This window comes from Lingula anatina, chromosome 3 (assembly GCF_051362555.1).
Source record: "Lingula anatina isolate TDL-2025a chromosome 3, LinAna3.0, whole genome shotgun sequence".
Taxonomy (NCBI): Eukaryota; Metazoa; Brachiopoda; class Lingulata; order Lingulida; family Lingulidae; genus Lingula; species Lingula anatina.
In genome coordinates this window covers 30,623,836-30,642,011 of record NC_141769.1, presented here as the reverse complement: position 1 = coordinate 30,642,011, position 18,176 = coordinate 30,623,836, and the positions used below count along the sequence as shown (strand labels likewise).

At 38.3% G+C, this 18,176-nt stretch overlaps 2 protein-coding genes across 3 annotated transcripts; both read right to left on the bottom strand.

The window, feature by feature from the left end:
• Window positions 1-337: 337 nt before the first annotated feature.
• LOC106175306 (uncharacterized) lies at window positions 338-3,613 on the bottom strand. The gene is made up of 3 exons (XM_013557250.2): window positions 3,358-3,613; window positions 1,486-2,478; window positions 338-1,169 (listed from the first exon to the last, which is right to left on the bottom strand). The coding sequence occupies exons 1-3, from the start codon at window positions 3,509-3,511 to the stop codon at window positions 637-639; spliced, it is 1,680 nt and encodes a 559-aa protein (XP_013412704.2). The 5' UTR covers window positions 3,512-3,613; the 3' UTR covers window positions 338-636.
• A 2,487-nt stretch (window positions 3,614-6,100) lies between these two features.
• Window positions 6,101-16,533, bottom strand: LOC106175267 (nose resistant to fluoxetine protein 6). 2 transcript variants are annotated; one of them, XM_087007988.1, is made up of 16 exons: window positions 16,039-16,533; window positions 15,301-15,515; window positions 14,909-14,990; window positions 14,517-14,610; window positions 13,326-13,564; window positions 12,878-13,045; window positions 12,092-12,188; window positions 11,469-11,567; window positions 11,150-11,315; window positions 10,445-10,524; window positions 10,034-10,150; window positions 9,439-9,556; window positions 9,080-9,266; window positions 8,519-8,661; window positions 7,821-7,966; window positions 6,101-7,385 (listed from the first exon to the last, which is right to left on the bottom strand). In XM_087007988.1, the coding sequence occupies exons 1-15, from the start codon at window positions 16,379-16,381 to the stop codon at window positions 7,844-7,846; spliced, it is 2,271 nt and encodes a 756-aa protein (XP_086864114.1). In that variant the 5' UTR covers window positions 16,382-16,533; the 3' UTR covers window positions 6,101-7,385; window positions 7,821-7,843. The 2 variants fall into 2 exon arrangements, with proteins under 2 accessions (XP_086864114.1, XP_086864113.1); XM_087007987.1 differs by having other exon boundaries at window positions 6,101-7,966.
• Window positions 16,534-18,176: the final 1,643 nt, after the last annotated feature.

Here is an 18,176-nt window from a genome sequence, read left to right as displayed (position 1 = left end):
TAGTTTTTTTTTACTTCGGGTGCATTTCAGTACTATAAGAACCTGTAAGTTTGAAGATGATATGCAACCAAGTTTCCCCTTGACTTCGTTAACTGATAAAAATTGCGTTACGACATGGAAGCACACGGAGACGACAAACCCAGGTGGTGGCTGTATTACCAGTTACAGTAGCACGAGAAGTCCATAGAAACAAAGCGCGGGGGCTGTAGAAGTGCCACAGTAGCAAAATGATTCGCAGTTAAAGGTTTCCATTTTCAAAATAACGAAAACAATTATATCGAGTACAAATAATAATAATGATGAAGAAAATAAAGACGGGAGTAAAAAAATATCAATATCAGCTTTGCTTAATATTTATTCATGGACAAAATGTCAAAAAAGCATTTTTATGTGTGTTTATCAAACAATCTAAGAACTAGAACACAATGAAACTGCTCGATTTAAAGCTCGAATCCAAAAGGAAAATTTATTTATAAATTCCGTCCACTATGTACAGATATATAGATACTATAAATTTGTTTAGATATAGTTGAAATAGCAAATAATTCCATTTAAATAAACGATAAATCAACTTTTATATACAAGTATTGTGTTTATCAAGTTTGATAACAAAGAACAAACGTAATGCAAAAATGATCATATCAGTAGTAGTCCGTAGATAATGAGCACGCCTAGAATGCAAATGATCAGCGTGGTAATGAATCCGTATTTCAAGTATGCCCAGAATGTCAGCCTAAACTTCAGGGTGGTCAGAGACTTTTGAGCAACTATCAAATTGGCGACGCTTCCAAACAGCGTTAAGTTCCCGGCAACGGTAGAAACCCAGCCGAGAAAAAGCACCATCCCCAGCTGCTTCTTGCACGGATCTAGCTGCGCCAACACCAAAATACACAGAGGCACGTTACTGAACAGATTGGAGCCTACAATGACAAAACTGACCATGATCACAATTTCTACGAAGCTTTTCATCTCGTTGTGGTCCAAGCCCAACTGCATCCAGAACCAGCGTGGTATGCCGGTGTGGTTGTACGCGCCCAGCCAGACGAAGAAGCCGAAGAAGAGAACCAGGACGTCCCAGTCTATTCTCTTCATTGTCTGCAGGGCGTTACGCTTGTTGATGATGGCGTCGGAGATCATGATCAGGGTGGCACCGGCCATAGGGACCAAACCTGAAATATAACGAGTGAAGAAAGATTTAAAAGGGCAAGTGGACACATAGTAAAATACGTATTTTGTACGTAGTTTGTTTTTTTTTTATCTCTTTTGCATGCAAAATTACGTGTAACATTTTCCGTTTTTATGTCCCCTCCCCCTCCCCATCCAAACTCCCTTCCCTTTTATGCACTGACATTGCCCATGTTTAAAGAAAACGCATTTCACATAGCTTTTTTTTCTTTTTTAAAATTCAGATTAGAAAATCAAGCTTATAATGTATGTTTTTTTAAATAATGATTATTTAAGAACGAGAAAACGAAAGCGACCTACCAATGTCAAAGGGTACCTCCTTGGTGGATGCGATGAAGAGCACCACTACAAGGGTCATTGTCAGGCACAGGCAAATATGAAACGGCAAGGATTCAGTTGGACCATAAGCATCTGGATTCTTTTTCTCTTCTTTAGTATCTGTCGAGGGGGTACAAACTCTGACATCGTCAGCGCCAGCGTTCTCCTTGCTTTTCCTCTCGCGACCGTCGACGCAAGTCTCTTTGATGCGGTCTTGCCCTCCCGCTCGCCCCGAATTACTGAGAACGGACCCAGACTCTTCCAGAAAGGTGTTTTGCTGATCGCCCATGGTGAAGTCCAGTGGGTCGTTGCTGTCGTATCCTAACAACGGCGGAGAGGCACTTTTGGTCATACAGCCATATTTGTAGTGCATGAGTAAGAAGGCCAGGTTGAGAAAATACCCAATTATGGCAGGCACTCCGATGTACATGAGGCACGTGAGGAGGTCCAGGCGGCTGTAAGGGTGGGAGTCGGTGACGGAGGCAATAAGAGCCATTTGTGGGTTGCCAAAAATGGTCATCGAACTGCCGATATTTGAATTGGTAGCAATACACAGCAAGACGGTCTCTAGCTCATCGTGCTGCCTCTTCTGCTGGGCCCAGTGTCGGAGGACCAGGGGGGTCACGATCAGGCAGACGGCGTCGTTGGTAAAGAGCGCTGACAATATGAAACACATGAGTCCTACTCTCCACAAATAGCCATACATGCTTGTGTTGTTCTTGAGAAACCGCTTCAAGATCTTGTTGATGATGAGCTCTCGCTCGAAATACTGCGCCATCAGCATCATGCCCATCAACAGAAAGATCGTCCTCAGGTTTTCTACCTCTCCCAGAATCTCGTAGGTGTGCTCCTGGGTGATGACGGTGGTTCCGACCATGAAGAGGGCGCCAATCATAACGGCCACCGTGGTGTCGATGGGGAAGAACGGGATTTCGAAGAAAATGAAAGGCAGCACGACGATGAAGAAGATGGTACCTAGAAATATGAACATGCCCCCACTATCAACACCACACTCGAGTAGCACCAATGGTTCATGATGTAAAAGTTTTTTTAAACTACTCACTAAATTTTTATTTGTATTACGTGAAAAATTACGATACTCATACTTATTTTTGCATTTTCAGATATCTTTGCTTGTGCTTTTTAAAGATTTATTCCACAACAAAGAAACATATGTCCTATCATGGCAAGGTAACTGCGTAAGGTGTAGTTTGACTAACTATTGAATACCGCGGTCGTGATAACAGATAAGGCATATGCATGTTTGTGAAGTTTTTATTTTTAATATTTTATTATTATTATTATTATTATTATTATTATTATTATTATTATTTGTTTAAAACATCTCAGGACTGGTCTGGACAATTTTGTACGACCCGCTTTTGTACCATTTGTGGGATACACCGTTTCAACAGTCAAGCTATTTTTAGTTCTCAATATCCATTTCTTTTGTATTCTATAGCTTTCATTTTTTCTTATTTTATTTGTTGGTGTTTTCTATTATTCAAGCGTTCCTTTATTCCCCTATTGTTTAACACCAATTTTTCTGTTGGGTCATAGCATTTAGAATAAAAGCTCATCTAGGTGATATTAACATTCCAGGAAATGAACTTTTTAAAGGTAACGTGAACTGTCAAGTTCCATATTACAAGGTACAGAAGGCGATACGCAATAAAAACCGATTTTGATCGCATTTTCAGTTTTTCATGGACTTTCAGCGTCAACTTCAATTTTCCTTTTGTTGAAATCGTGCATTGGCAATTTAAATACTTACTATTTATACACCCAAAAACCTAGCCCACCACTTTGAACTGGACAATGATTACGGGCAATGACGCCGGTCGAAAAACTTACCAAGTACGAGTCTCCATGTTTCAATCACATCATGGCCCTCTTCGAAATACTGGTGCGCGTCACATTTATCACTGGCGTACACTCCTGAGGCCAAAAAGGCGCTCAAAAGCAGAAGGGCGATGCCCCTCGCCCGATAGTTGAGGAGGCCCACCATGGCGATTCTAGAGACCGTCAAGATGCTGCTACCGCGTCGTACTGCTCGGGTCTACAAATGTCGATGGGTGTGACACGAGGAACAGTAACACCACTCAAGCGTCCGCAACTGCCAACTTATTTTTCAACCAATGACACACTGGTTTGAAAGCGAGACGCTTGACTTTATGAAAAGTAGGTTAATTAATCGTCAGTGATAACTTTTAAGTACGGATCATGCGCAAAGGGCGAAGAAATTGATACCCTGGGTTTCAAGATATTGACGATATGTCAAGCCAATGCTTACTAGACAGGTAGGAAAAGTTTACGAAAGATTTTGATTACCAAGGCAGCATTTTTTCAAAAAAAGCTACACGTGATGCTTTTTTTTGTCGAAATCCAAAAAATCTTTTTATGTCGGGAACGAGATAGAGCTAATTATCTATTGCGGTCGTCTATGGTTTCAATCGACATTTTTTTAAGAAAAATGTATTAGGGCTAATAAATTGACATTTTATTGACAAATGTGATAATTTAATACTATTACCATTTCTGAACATAAACGGAACTCTGAGACCAGTGGCACTGTCACAACAGCGAGCCCTGAAAGCGACCTGCGGTTCTCAGGGTGAAAACCTCATTGGCAAACGCATAGGACACGGTGCTCTCTCTGCTCTTCCTCGACTCACATCAGCTGTACTTTCTTACACGCCCAAACATGGCGTTTCTCAGAGCGTTCTCCAGGTTTACTCTTGCTCGTTTAGCAAAGACGCTGCTTGTTGCCCTTCCCATTGCGGTTACTATGGTTACGATGCAACGTGCTTCCGTCGACCACGTGCCCATTGCTGCAGGGAAAGAAAGAAACTCAGCAAGCAAAACGGCTGAATTAAAATATGTCGTCAGATCAAGGGAAAGCACAGAGGATGAGAGAGAATATGCGCAAGACTTTGGGCCAAGCAAAAGAAAAGGCACTGAGGTAAAATATTTGAAAATTGCTCACGTGAATGGTCAAAGTGAAACACCACGGGCAGCCCGCTTCGTTTATCTTATCCAGGGACCCGAAACTCATTCAATAAATTACCTCCAAGAGACCCAGGATCGAGATATTATTTGGTTGACGCGTAAAAAAGCTTCTGGGGATATTTTCTTTCCAAATTGCAGTTGGACTGAGGGTCGAAACAGGCTGCTGAGCGAAGCAATCGGTAGGTCAGCGGCAAGGGAAGATGGAGGGTACCTTTACTACATTTTCATGGATGGTGACGCGGAACTTTCGGTTAATAATGATAAAAAACGAACTTGGAGAGCCGACTTGCCGGACAATCCATTCGACCGTTTTGAACTGTTTCTGTTGGACTTCGAACCAGCTGTTGGCTATCCTCATTTTAGGACAAATTATATAAACGTATCGTCCCCAGTGAACATCAATTACAAGTTCGATGGGATTGTCAATGCATTTCACCGCCACACGTTGTCATTTTTGCTGCCCTACATCGATCGCCTGGACCGATATTCCTGGTGGTTTTCCCAGTGGTTCGTGATACATTCAGCGACAATGTTGTACAACTCCAACCGGATTCAGTGTAATGCCGTCACCGTAAACACAACTCGTGACACCACACAAACGGATTACAGCGATTCTGGGAAATTTGAAATAACGCGTGATTATTTTCGAGCGGCACTTCGCGAGGGTATACAAGTTAGGACTATGAAATCCGGGTTTGTTTTTCTTTTACAGACTTTCAGGAAGAAGACACGTTACGACGGAATCACACAGGGCTTGGCGAGCCGCAAGTTTTACATGGAATACAGGGTGTCTACAAAGTTCATTATGAAGTGCTTCGATACTGCCCGTCCTGTTATTCGGCATATTTTAACCTGGCGACAACGCGCTGATGTGCGTCAACTTTTGTACGGGACGCTAGAGGCGGAACCCACGTTTATTCCAGACGCCGTCACAATATAGATCTAAACAATGATTTATTTTGAATGGACGTATTTGGAGATCTAAGATAAAACTGAAGTTAATACAAATCAGATGATAAAAGCGATTCCAGCCGTTATGAAAACAGCTTCAGTTCATTGAGCGTGGTTAATGGAAATCATTGTCGAAAATCTAATAAACAAAGTTTGGTCTAAAGCAGGAAAAGTTTTTGTTTCTTCAATTTTATTATTTAAAGTATCTACCCCACCCCCAACAAAAAGAAGAAAGAAAAAAGGAGTAAAATTCGTTTCTCCAATGCGCCGCTTTGATATGATCATGATTTTGACAAAAAACTATAAAGAGAATTATGCTGGTTCAATTTTAAAATAAAACAAAAAGGCTGGAAATTAAACGCCTGGCTGTAATATCTTAAAAACTAATGCTTGTTATTGTCGCATATACACTTTTACTTTTTCTTTTTTTGAATTAATCGCTACAGACATTAATTCAAAAAAAGAAAAAGTAAAAGTGTATGTACGACAAGCCTTTATTTCAGCTTATTGCAGATTGAAAATCTATTTAAAAGAAGAAGCCCAACATACATGCTGGTACATCATGATTTATCTCCCCCACCCCTCCAAAGTACAACAAAGACTTAAAATTAGAGGGAAAAAAACAAACAAACGGAAATGCATGAATAAGAGACAGATTTTTATCAAACAAAGATGACGGTCTAAAACCCTAAAAACAAAGTACTCTCAAAATTGACTAGATGAATATAACACAATTTTTTAGTCACTGTATAAGCTATTTTATGATAGCTAGCGCTCCACCCTTTATATGTATGCATATATAATGAATACAAATGTGAGTTTGTAAATCGTCCTTTTTTCTATTTTGTAAAAAGCCATAAAACCAATGACTGTATAAACAAAAGCAATTCTTGCACATTTTGCTTGCTTTTCTGTCTTGATGGGTAGTAGCATTTCACAACCAGAAGAAACAACAATCAGACCTAGCTAATATAAAAAGCTTAAAGTAAATATCTAAGATATCATATAAATATTAAAAGCTGTAAATGCATATCATCATGATTCTGTATATAATATAGCATGAAAAGTTTTGAAGTTTGAGAAACGCTAAAAGCTGTGAAATAAACATAAAACTTCAATCTTACATAAATATATATAAAGCACTTCAGCTAACATTTTAATAACTTACGTTTATGAACTACAGTCTGGGAACAATAGCTCCTATTGGTCTTGCCCAGCAGCGACCTCTAGTGTCTTTGTTAAAGGTGGTTTATAAGATATTTTAGTTTATAGTGGTATAAATGTAAATGGGTTTCCATGGAATGGGTGGAAGTATCAGACAATCAAAACAAAATGATTCCTGATCATAAGGCATGTAAGGTTAGGTAGTGTTATTCCTGACGAGGCATACAAAACCAAAAGTTCATTAAAAATAAACATTCAGATTTGTGAGTGTCTAGAGACAGATTAGGAGCTGAGCGCAATAAATTGCATCCTGAGTTTTGTCCCATCTGAGGGCTATCTTGCTTTCCCAGAGACCAATGTAAACTTCAACAAGTGATAGATAAGTACAGGTGATTTTTGTCTTTTGAGAATTGTAACCCAGGGTATTCATTTAATGAAAATAATTATAAATCAGTTCACATATAAATTAATGGCAGTTTTTTGTGCTGCCACTGACTGTGACCAAACTCCATATATAGACATCCATGCTTATAATTGACAAAGTGTTTATCATGGAATTACCATAGTCATACATGTAAATCTGCATTCACAACCTAAGTTGATACACGTACATATACTTACAGAATTGTGGATGAAATATGGCTGCCACACTAATCAACTCGTTCTAAATGCACCATAAGACTTCAGTGATATGTCATTGATTGAAATTTGGTTAATAACAAGATATAGCGCTCCACACTTCATAGATATGCATAAGACTAAAAAGATAACAATGAAAAGATATATGTCTCCTTTAACAGTAACATAAAATGCAACATCCATCAAATTATTAAAGCTAATTGAAGCCAAATCATTATGAGCAAAATAAGGGAGCATTCAAAAAACCCATCATATTAGCTGGATTGATCCAACTCTGCGGGAGATTCTCCCTAAGTGCAATCGCTGTCATCGGCTAAAGTGTATCACACACCTAGTCAAGCTGTTAGGGGGTAATTAAGCTGAGTGCACGCGAAAGTTAATTACCCCCTAGCTTTTCAAGGAAATGTTTCAGACAATTAAACTGATTACACTGAATGCAATTTAGCAAAAATCCCCACAGAAATGGATCCATCCTGCTGGTACAATGTTTGAATCTGAACGCTGTTTAAGATGATCATTGTGTACATTTCTATCACTAGATGGCAGCAGCTTACAGTCATATGACTCTCCTGTCAATCTAAACTGATTTATCTCTGTTTAATATAGCTTTCTCCAAACCCATCATTGGTGCCTCAAAGACCATGGACACAACAAATGCACAACCATATGTCATCACCATGTGGCCAAAAAAGAAGTAAGTCTAAAAAGAAAAAAAAAAGAAAAATGAGCTGGTCATGTATGCAATAATAGCCCAATAGCCATGCTGTGAACACATTAGTAGAAATATTTCAGATTGGAGATTGGCCTGCAACACGGAGGGGTTTTCTGTAATTCTACTATCTTATGATCCTAGTTCAAATGGATGTGTATACTTAAGTACGTTTCAAAACATTAATATGCAAATGTTTCTGGGAATATGAAATATATTAAATGCATTTGTTTATTTTAAAATTTACTAGACTATACTGACAGAATGTTATTCCCATTATTTTTGATAGTTGATTAACTTTGAGAATTTTAAAAAACACACAAGTATAAAATACTCTTAAGTTTACAAATAAATTACTTTCTAAATAGTTACTTATCATCAATAATTAACTTTTAATAGAAAAGTCAAATCATTAATAAACTTCTGTATATGCACATAATTACTACTGGTAGTACTTAATTCAGACAGACCAAGGTAATATTAAGTAATTTTGGTTTGAATTAAATTCTTAAAGTGAATACTTTGATATCATAAATTTCTCACCGCTGACACATCTGTCACAAATATCAGTCTTTCTCGAACAGAGTAAACAACAAACATGATGATGGGATGAATTAGATATGCACAGTATGTCAGTCGACCCAAAGGGACAAAAGCACCCCAAGACAGCAGTGTGTTCACAAACCCTAAAATAATAATTTACGTATGTTAATAAAAACAAGTATGGTGTTTAAAAAGTGACTAAATTTAATGTTTAACAAATATTTGCTGCAATATGTTAGTATTTTTTTCCTTAAAAAAAAGGAAGCAGGGAAGAAGCTATGCTCCCAAATGTAGGCCTTTAAAGCGTATCAATCCTTAATTAAGTGCATACTAACTGAAATGAGACCATGGCGAGGTCCTTCTTCATCATAACTGTGTCACAAGACCAACCCATTACTTCAATCAATAATCCATGACACTGTAAATCTAAATTATGTATCTCAGGCCACTTAGCTCTCTCTGTCAGAACAAAACTATTCAAATCCCTGTGGCCATTCTTGTGGCATCAAGTGACATGCACACTTGACTCAAAATGGGGACGTAAATTAAAAATATGCTCACCTCCATATCCAGTACAGCAGGCATATATAACCCAACCAACACATGCGCCCCACACCGTTCTTGACATTGTATTGTAAAATGCACCAACATCGTTGCTCAGCGGGTGACCCTGGTATACGTCATATACACCGTAGACGACTGCTAAGGCACATGCTGTGGCCACAACCCATCCTCCCAAGGCTATCATCTAGAAGATATTAAAAATTCTATTAAAAAAAAAGATATAAAATAATGAAACTTCAAGGGAAAATGATGCAACTTATAAAAAAATATGTGATCAAAGAAAATGATGAGGGTTGACATGATTATATGTGTTTAATAGATGGTCAGTGATGACATGAGTTACCATACACACTCACCTTGTTCATCTTAGGCTTGCACTCCGTGAGGTACAGCACATAACCTACAACCATGCCCATAAGATAGGGCCCTATTCTGGCATAGGGCTTGATGTAAACTAAATCAAAGTAGGTCAGCCTGCAAGTGGAAATTACAATTTTATTTAAAGACTACGTAGAGTGCCTCTGATCTGATAAAAATTAAATCATGAATGTGTATTTTGTCAATTGATACTAATTTCAGTCTCATGTAATAGCTGATGTCAAGATACAAAGGCCCTACTGTTTATTGTCAAAAAGAAAGTGTTTAAGCCCAAATCACTATTACTGTGTTCCATTTCTTTGAAATCAAAATTTTAAGACAAGACTGTCTGAGTGTCAGTCATCAAATACTTAGGGTGCAGTCAGAACTGGTCGATCTGCAGACTAACTAGTCCCTGGATCAAATATGGCGTACACTGGACAATGGATTCCTGCCTCCCATGCTCGCCACCCCAGCAGAAGCAGAGCGGTTAAATGCATGTTTTCAAGTGAGTGGCGCCATATTTGATCCGCAGACTAGCTAGTCCTTGGATCAACTGCAACTGAATGCACCCTTGAAGCTACATGGACTTACTGATCACTCTGAGTTGCCAATCCTGGTCCAAAATTGTGAATGGAGCACATCAACCCTGTATATATCACGCTTGCCAACAAGAAGTACAGCAACATAGCCCCACCTGCAACTATATGCCTACATTTTTTGAGGGCATGAAAGAAAGAAAGTATTGGATTACTCATCTTGTTCACATTACTTGTATGTGATAAAAGTTTATAAATCTTTCAATACAGCTGACTCGTTACCCAAGAAAGTGTGTGTGTGTGTGTGTGTGTGTGGGGGGGGGGGGGGGGGCATGTTATTGTGTGTGAGAGAGAGAGATACAGCTACAAGGTAACAAATTGTGTAAAAGTTTAATCTAAAATTGCCCAGCAACCCAGCCTGTCAAAATTCAAATACATAAATATAAATGACTTGCCACTGACTTACCAAAACAGAGGAATAAGAATCAGAGGACTAACAACATAGAACTGCATGTCATTGGAGAGGTACCAGGACCAACCCATGCACTAGAAGAAAACAATCTATCAAGCACATTTAAAAACACCCAAAAAATAAAACCATAAAAAAGCATATATATGAAGTTTCACTTTTTAGAGAAGCATGGTTTAATTTTTTGTTCATTATGTATGTGAAGATCTACATGTATTAGCAGGAGTGTGTATCTTTGTAAAACCTTCAGCTTTCTTAATATAAAGTTTTAACTTTTAACTACCCAATACAAAACCTTGAGGTATTTATGAGACAGCTAATACATATGTAGCTATATATGCATAAGAAAAAATAATGTTAACTAAAAAAAAACTGCAAGGTTCACAGTATGTCATAAAATCAATCTATGCCCCGACTTCTATGACTGCAAACTGTGGACCCATCTGGTTAAGAGCTACAAGAAGTACCTGTTCACAGTAACTGTACTGATTATTTAGATTAATATATAATAATATATGGCATAGGTAGACATAAAAGAAGTCTGGCTTGCATTCATTTGAGGCAAAATGTCTTCATGAAAAGTTCAAATAGAAAATTGAACAACGTCACAACACTGTCACTTGATAAAAATTTAAAAGAAAATCTCACAAATGTACATATTAGTGTTCATAAAGATGTGCATGTTGTGGCAGCATTGCTTACCATTTTATCCATTTGTACAAAATTGTTTACATATAGAAGATTTGTCCACCACGTTTCATTACAGAACTGATCCATTGCTCCCTGTTCTGGCCACAAAGGTCCAGTTGCCCAGTATTTGGTGGTCACTGCATACACCATCAACACCAACATGTAAGGGGGAGTCAACCTGAAGGAATAAACAGCAATGTGTTGGTTGAGACTGGTTCATTTTCATGGATTCACAACTAACGCATTTCATCATTTTTTATTCTCATTATGGTTTATTTGTTTCTTCATGAATCATTGGTGCCCTGTGCACAGAATTATGTCACAGTTTTACCTCCAGAATCTGTGGAAATAATATAGTCCCCAGTTAATCCTGAAACTACCACTCCCCTTCTTCATCTCTCTCAGTGTTAGGTATGTGACAAGAAGACCACTGAAAAAATAAATTATTAGTAAAGTTTACTGCATTACTCATTTTTACTCTCCCCTTTATCCACATGTATTTTATAGCGCATAAACTTGACATGCATGTGTGTGTGTGTGCGTGCGTGTGTGAGTGTGTGTGCGTGCGTGTGTGTGTGCGTGCGTGCGTGCATGTGTGTGTGTGTGGTGGGGGGGTCAAACAAACATAAGGTGTTACCAAATAATTCTTGAAAATTCATAAAGCATATATCGATAAGTCAAACATAAAACTTAATTTCCATAAACTTCAATTTCAATCATCACCAAACTTTTAATTTTCACTTAAACGAGCTGTCTGACCCATAATCAATTTAGGTTTAGGGAAAGCACTTCTGCTCCTCTGTGTAACCCACTGCAATGTAAATGAAACAGTCAAAACAGTACATACAACCCTGTAGACACATGTAGATATCCAAGAGAATGTGTTAGTGTGTAGACATGGCAACCCTGTATCTGAACCATCAAGAGGATTATACTGATGATCAGTCTACTTGCCTTAAGACAAAGAAGGTGTCCACAGAGAAGGTACCCTGCAATAAGACCTGCATTGTCCAACGTTTTGTCAGGTCCTGGTAAACAGGTGCTAGATTATCTGAAAACAATTTCCAAAAGTTATTGAAGAAAAAGTCAAGACAGCTAAAGTAAGTATATACTAGTATGATGTTAAAGGTAAACACATTGTACGTGTACCTAAAAAAATATGTCCAACAAATATACCTGCACATCAAAGCCGAGAGAATATAATAAATTAATTGAAAGTTATAATTATATGTTTTCTGCAACTACTAATTTTCTATCCATCAGTCATATCCTTACAAGTGCAGTAATGTGATGGATGCCCATTTTGGCAAATGTTTTAAATGCTATAGAGCATAGAAGATATGTGTGCATATATTAAGAAAAGCTTGCAGAGGGCAGTAGCAGACTAGCTAGTAGTAGGGGTCAAATATCAAGTTACCCTGGAACCCATGTTGAAGAGAAGTACATGTGCGATATTTGTACAGTAACTGTGGAACACAGTTAAGCAGGTCTAAAGGACACTTTATAAAACAAGGAGTCGTATTAATTTGCTCACCGTTGATACCTCACATCACATAACAGCAATCAAACCCCCCCCCCCCCCCCCCAAAAAAAAAAAATCATAACTAGCATTAAATGTAAAATGTCCATTGCAAACTTGCATTCACGTAAGAAAAATCCATTAAAGTTAACATAGATACTGGTTCAATAATCATTACATAATCATCTTAAAAACTATTATGAAAACCTACCAAAACCTACCAACAAAAAACACTATGAAAGCATAGGTGTGTCCCCAAATAACCCAGGAGAGACTTAGAAATCGAATTCCATTGACACAAGTGAGAGCGCCACTGCCTTGCCTGGTGTTCAGAACTTTTGCACCGTTGGTGTACATAGAAAAAGCTATGATAATTTTATGAATTGTGCCTGAAATGAAATATAGAAAATGATAATAAGAATGTACATCTGTGTAAAAATGAATTATCAATACTAATAAATATGTATTGACTGAATAAATTATCTTATTTTATAAACAGCATGGCTTTAACTAGTAAACTCTGGATAAAGTGATCAAAGGGATGTCAATGAAAAGGGGGGTAACATTTGCTTCCTAGAGGGCATACAATAGGTAATAGTTTGTAATCAAAACATCCGTTTCCAAGATAATGTTAAAGCAAATTTTACAACTAAATCAGCCTATACTAACCCCTATAACTTGGTGGTGATAAAGATTTATTGGCAACAGCGGGATACTGGGCCTGGTCATGTATGGGCGCATATTCACCAACTCGTAACGCATGCTCTCCTGCGTTGCCAGCGCTGTTATTCACAGTTTCGTAGGGGACCCTAATCTGCACAGTATTAAACTGGGTCATCGCATGCTGAACGTAAATGTCATAGACTGTTCCCATGGCAACAAGAAGAACAAGAAAACCAACAAAACACCTGAAAGGAAAAAAATTACAAAATAATGAGACTAAAATAGACAAGACCATAGACTTGCCCTTCAAGAAATCGACGGAAAATAGCTCTTTTTCAAATTTGAATGGGCACTATAGAAAACATATAACAGCTAAAGCTCTTAAATTAAGCACATATGTGTGACATCATGTGAAGAATAAGTTCTGAAAATTTCAATCCAAGCAGTTGAGTACATTTTGAGACAGAACGCTTTAAATGTGCAGCAAACCGTAACGTTAATCCCTTCAAGATCTCGACGAAAACCGGAAGTGCGTCATGACGTCACTCGCTTGTACTTGGAAAGCTGCTGGGTGATTTTCCGATGAGAAATATTTCGTGGCTTATACAAATGTTCGGAAAATGACCATGCAGATAAAAGAAAATTCATTAATCAAAATTGAAACTGCATAATTACATATAAAAACATTGTGCATTTCTGACCTCAACTTGTCAGTGTAAACAAAGTGTACTGAACGCATTGCAAGCAAGCACGTGAATGCCGCGTTTGATACTTTGTATCAGACGCTTCTTTTTACTTGACAACACAGTGTTTACGATGGGCATGACAGGAAAAACAGTACAAAAAACACGCACTTCCGGTTTTCGTTGATTTCTTGAAGGCGTCGATTTCTTGAAGGGCAAGTCTACATGCTGAAAATTCTGAAAAAAAAAAAAAAAACGTACGAGTGACATCAAACAATGACATCAACATCAAAAATAATTCTTCATGATGACATCAAAGACATCAATGTAAATTTCTTTGACCAAGAACATAATCACCACTCAGACAACAATCTCTGATGACAGCAAAGTTGCAACTCTTGATGTTATCTTGGAGGGCACTGCGTTATATAATAATCCTAGTTATATAATAATCCTATACCTGTGAAAAGTGATAAATGGGTATACTTCTAATCTTGCCCAGTACATCACTCACATGACAGCTATAGCTCCGGTGCTCCAAGGAACATCTTGCCTAGGACACGTGGCAGACGATACCCCTGTTGTATTCAATCTTAATACTGACAACACTGAAATAAAGTGGAAAGAAAAGTGAAATGCAATATCACGAACACAAACACACGAACACACACACACATCAGTGACTCAAATGATTACCAACATATGACAGGCAAGTTAAGAAAAATTATTTTGGAATCTTAATTATATATGTTTTTACTTCTTGAAGAACTTAATTAACAGTCCTATTAATAGAAATCTTCAAACAAATTATCAAGCATCTTAAATCTTTCTTTTTCAGTCATTCCAAAATGAAATAATTTTCTTTAAATATTTTTTAACTGTTTCAAAAAGATAATGGCAACTCACATGTGTTTACTAGTCCTTTGGCATCTTGTTCATTACATCCTCCAGGAAGACACACCCCTATGCGCAATTCAATTTTTTGACCCTAAAAATAAATATAATAATAATAATAATTTTTTCAAAACAATATCAACTTTCAGTGAACTATCTAAATGACAGTATTAGATGTTCTCTGCTGTGAATTTATAATCCTGACCACAAGAGAATCATTGTCAAATTATGATTTAATCATTCACAGTTTCTCAGGCATTTTATCAAACAACAACAGCAAAAACAACAAACACAACAATAATAATAATAATAGTATTTATTCTCATTATGTATTTATTTATTCTGCTAATATAAATATAAAACACTAATTACAAGTATTTCAAAATGCCATTACTCTAACATACCTGAGCAGTTAAAGTAGTATTGCTCCATGATATGGGGATTGAGGCAAGGCAGTACTGACCACTAAACTGGTCAGTGACCAAGGTAGCGTTACTCTGGCCAGTAGTCACATTATACTGGACATATCCTTTTGCTCTTGTGCATTCACTATAAGACCCAAGCCAAGTGATTTTCCCATCCATTATTCCACTTGGCAACTTCGCTGTGGCATCGAACACTGAAAGAAAGAATGGAACAAAAATTCATTAGAAGAATGTGAAAAGCAGGTAAAATGACTTTGAATGTGAGGAAGATCTCCATGCATTCTTCTGACTGCCTTCAATTTAATAGAGGACAAAACACAAAGATGTTTTTCAGCCTGCAATGAAACTGTCTCTCTATATCTGCTTTACATACAGCATCTTGGGTAAAATAGGTAGACAAATATTTTGGTCAGAAAATTTAAGACCCAATTTTCGGCTTAATCTTATTTATTATTCAAGATCCCTAGACCTTTATGCAGCCATTATTCTCTTCACTACCTAGCAACTTGCAACGCAGCAGACTACAACCTTAACTGAACTTAAAATGTAGGCCAGACAAACGTTTTTTATTTTATATGTACGTGCCATAATGATACGATTAGTCAGCACCGATAAATTAAATCTTCCAAATGTAGCTGCGAATTTCTCAGTTCTTCCTCAATGTCAACCTCTTTTCCAACACTATGTTTAGAGATAATATTTATCATATTTACTCACTTTGCAATGCCCAGTACTGCCGGTTCATCAGTCCACCGAGATAGTGCTCGGTTCTGTTTAGGCATATCTCGGAGACGTTGACGTCCAAAGACCCCGCTTGTAGCTGCTTAACGCGATCCAGCAACGCTGCTAGCGTCTGAATATCAAGTCCGCTGGAATGATAAGAACTTGTGAGAATATGCTTGGGAAATTCTTGCTCAGACTGAGCTCTGAGTTCGTGTATTCGCTGGAGAATTTCGCCAAAATTGTGCGGTGCATTGCGACGATTTTCCTGCTTAGCTTCGACAACTTTGGACGGCCAAACTGCTGTCATTAACAAGGCAGCTGATAACAAATTCCACATTGTTTTGCTGTTCGTAATTTTTGTTATGTGGAACTGACACTGCCGATCACGCTTTCGTCACCGATGCAACATTCTTTCGATTATGTGTCAGCAGAGTTATGTCAACATCTAGACCGTGACCTGCTAACGGGGACTTCTTAAAGTTGCATATAGAGGTCGCCTCCTGTTGAGATTATGCATAGTTGCATGGTATCGCATCTAATGCAATTTGCATTTTTTTTCTTCCTGCATGGTCCGTTTAGCAGGGACCAGAGACCAGAGCTAGGAGAAACGCACTGGGGGCGTGGGGGGAGGGGGGCACGTGCCACTCCCTTTATTCAGCTTTCTGGTCCCTCCCTGAAGAAAGAATTAAATAACATGACAAAGTACTACAGAGAGAAACGACACAATGTAGGCAAGCAAATGACATATATAGGCCCACCCTCGTAAAATTGCTCTTAATATGTATATATATATCCCGGCAGTTGCGTTTATATATGTGTAAGCGGGATAATAACGACAACTGGGGTTTTCAGATAAGTTTATTCTTGGTAATCAAAATAAGAATTAAAATAAGACTAAAATTAAGGCTTCCAGAGAATCCTGTGCTTTCATAAAAGAATAAACCCGCTTACGGCACATCAAAGTCAAACATCAAATAGAACAAAAACTACACATCAAAAACGCCGAGCGCGTCACGGCCTCCACGAGCGTGCTGCGTCGTGTGCGGCCGATGACGTGGCTCACGACGTTCTGCGTCGTCAGTGGCGACGACGACATTGCATCAAAAATGTACAAGACAAAGAACACTGAAACAGGGTACAGTGTCGTCGTCAGTGGCGACGACGACATTGCATCAAAAATGTACAAGACAAAGAACACTGAAACAGGGTACAGTCTCCCCTGGAAAAAAATATTAGACGACCACGTCTAATGAAAGTTTTGGTTTAATACGGAACGCGGCTCATTAAACGGATTCGAATGAAAACCTGCACGGCGCCGAGTTGTGCGTCGTACAGATTGTGAGGGGGGTTCTACTTCATCTGTATGAGCCGAGTGTTCCGAGTCGGAACTAGTTTCACATCGCATTTCCATTTGAACGTCAAAACCCAGTTCATTGTCACTGTCAGATTCAGAAGAACTAGAAACAGTTCCATGTTCATTATCATTGTCTGATTCCGAAGAAATCGAAATATCTCCTCTTCTTTGGTTGACTGCATTTCTTCGCGATTTGCGATTTTCAATAGCTTTTGTTACAGTCTTTGGTACACAGAGTTTCAAGTCCTTGCGATTAACACAGGAGGTTTTTCGCCCGACCATAGCAACCACCATGTAGGTATTGTCTTTCCTTTCTTTAATAATATAGACTTCAGGTGACCATGCATCCCCAATCTTATTTCTGCCCTGAATGCGGTTGCGGAGATGCACGTGATCCCCGACTTGCAGCACGCTCTCTTCTGCACGTTTATCATAAACCCTTTTCCTCTTTTCAATGTCAGCTTCTAGTTGCTTGGTGGTCTTTTTATAAGCCTCCTTAAGTCTCTCTCTATGACGACATATCCATTCTGTCCTGTTGTCTGGAACTGCAGTTGAAGTATCGAGCATTAAATCAATGGGCAGCTTCGGTACTCGACCAAAGATCAAATAAAATGGACTAAATCCAGTGGCTGAATGTGGAGTGACATTGTAAGCATACACTAGTTCAGGCAAGAAGTCCGGCCACTTGGTCTTCTGAGCTGGTGTTAATGTACGTAAGAGATCATGCATTGTGCGATTGAATCTCTCGCACTGTCCATTCCCTCTCGGGTGGTATGCT

What these genes read in the sequence shown, in the direction of transcription:
- LOC106175306 (XM_013557250.2), bottom strand. Translation starts at nt 3,511, where the DNA reads ATGGTGGGCCTCCTCAACTATCGGGCGAGGGGCATCGCCCTTCTGCTT. An exon ending in AACATGGAGACTCGTACTTG is followed by an intron (nt 2,479 to 3,357) that starts GTAAGTTTTTCG and finishes TCATATTTCTAG; the next exon opens with GTACCATCTTCTTCATCGTC. An exon ending in GGAGGTACCCTTTGACATTG is followed by an intron (nt 1,170 to 1,485) that starts GTAGGTCGCTTT and finishes GTTATATTTCAG; the next exon opens with GTTTGGTCCCTATGGCCGGT.
- LOC106175267 (XM_087007987.1), bottom strand. Translation starts at nt 16,381, where the DNA reads ATGTGGAATTTGTTATCAGCTGCCTTGTTAATGACAGCAGTTTGGCCG. An exon ending in CAAAGGACTAGTAAACACAT is followed by an intron (nt 14,611 to 14,908) that starts GTGAGTTGCCAT and finishes ACTTTATTTCAG; the next exon opens with TGTTGTCAGTATTAAGATTG. An exon ending in ATCACCACCAAGTTATAGGG is followed by an intron (nt 13,046 to 13,325) that starts GTTAGTATAGGC and finishes ATTTCATTTCAG; the next exon opens with GCACAATTCATAAAATTATC.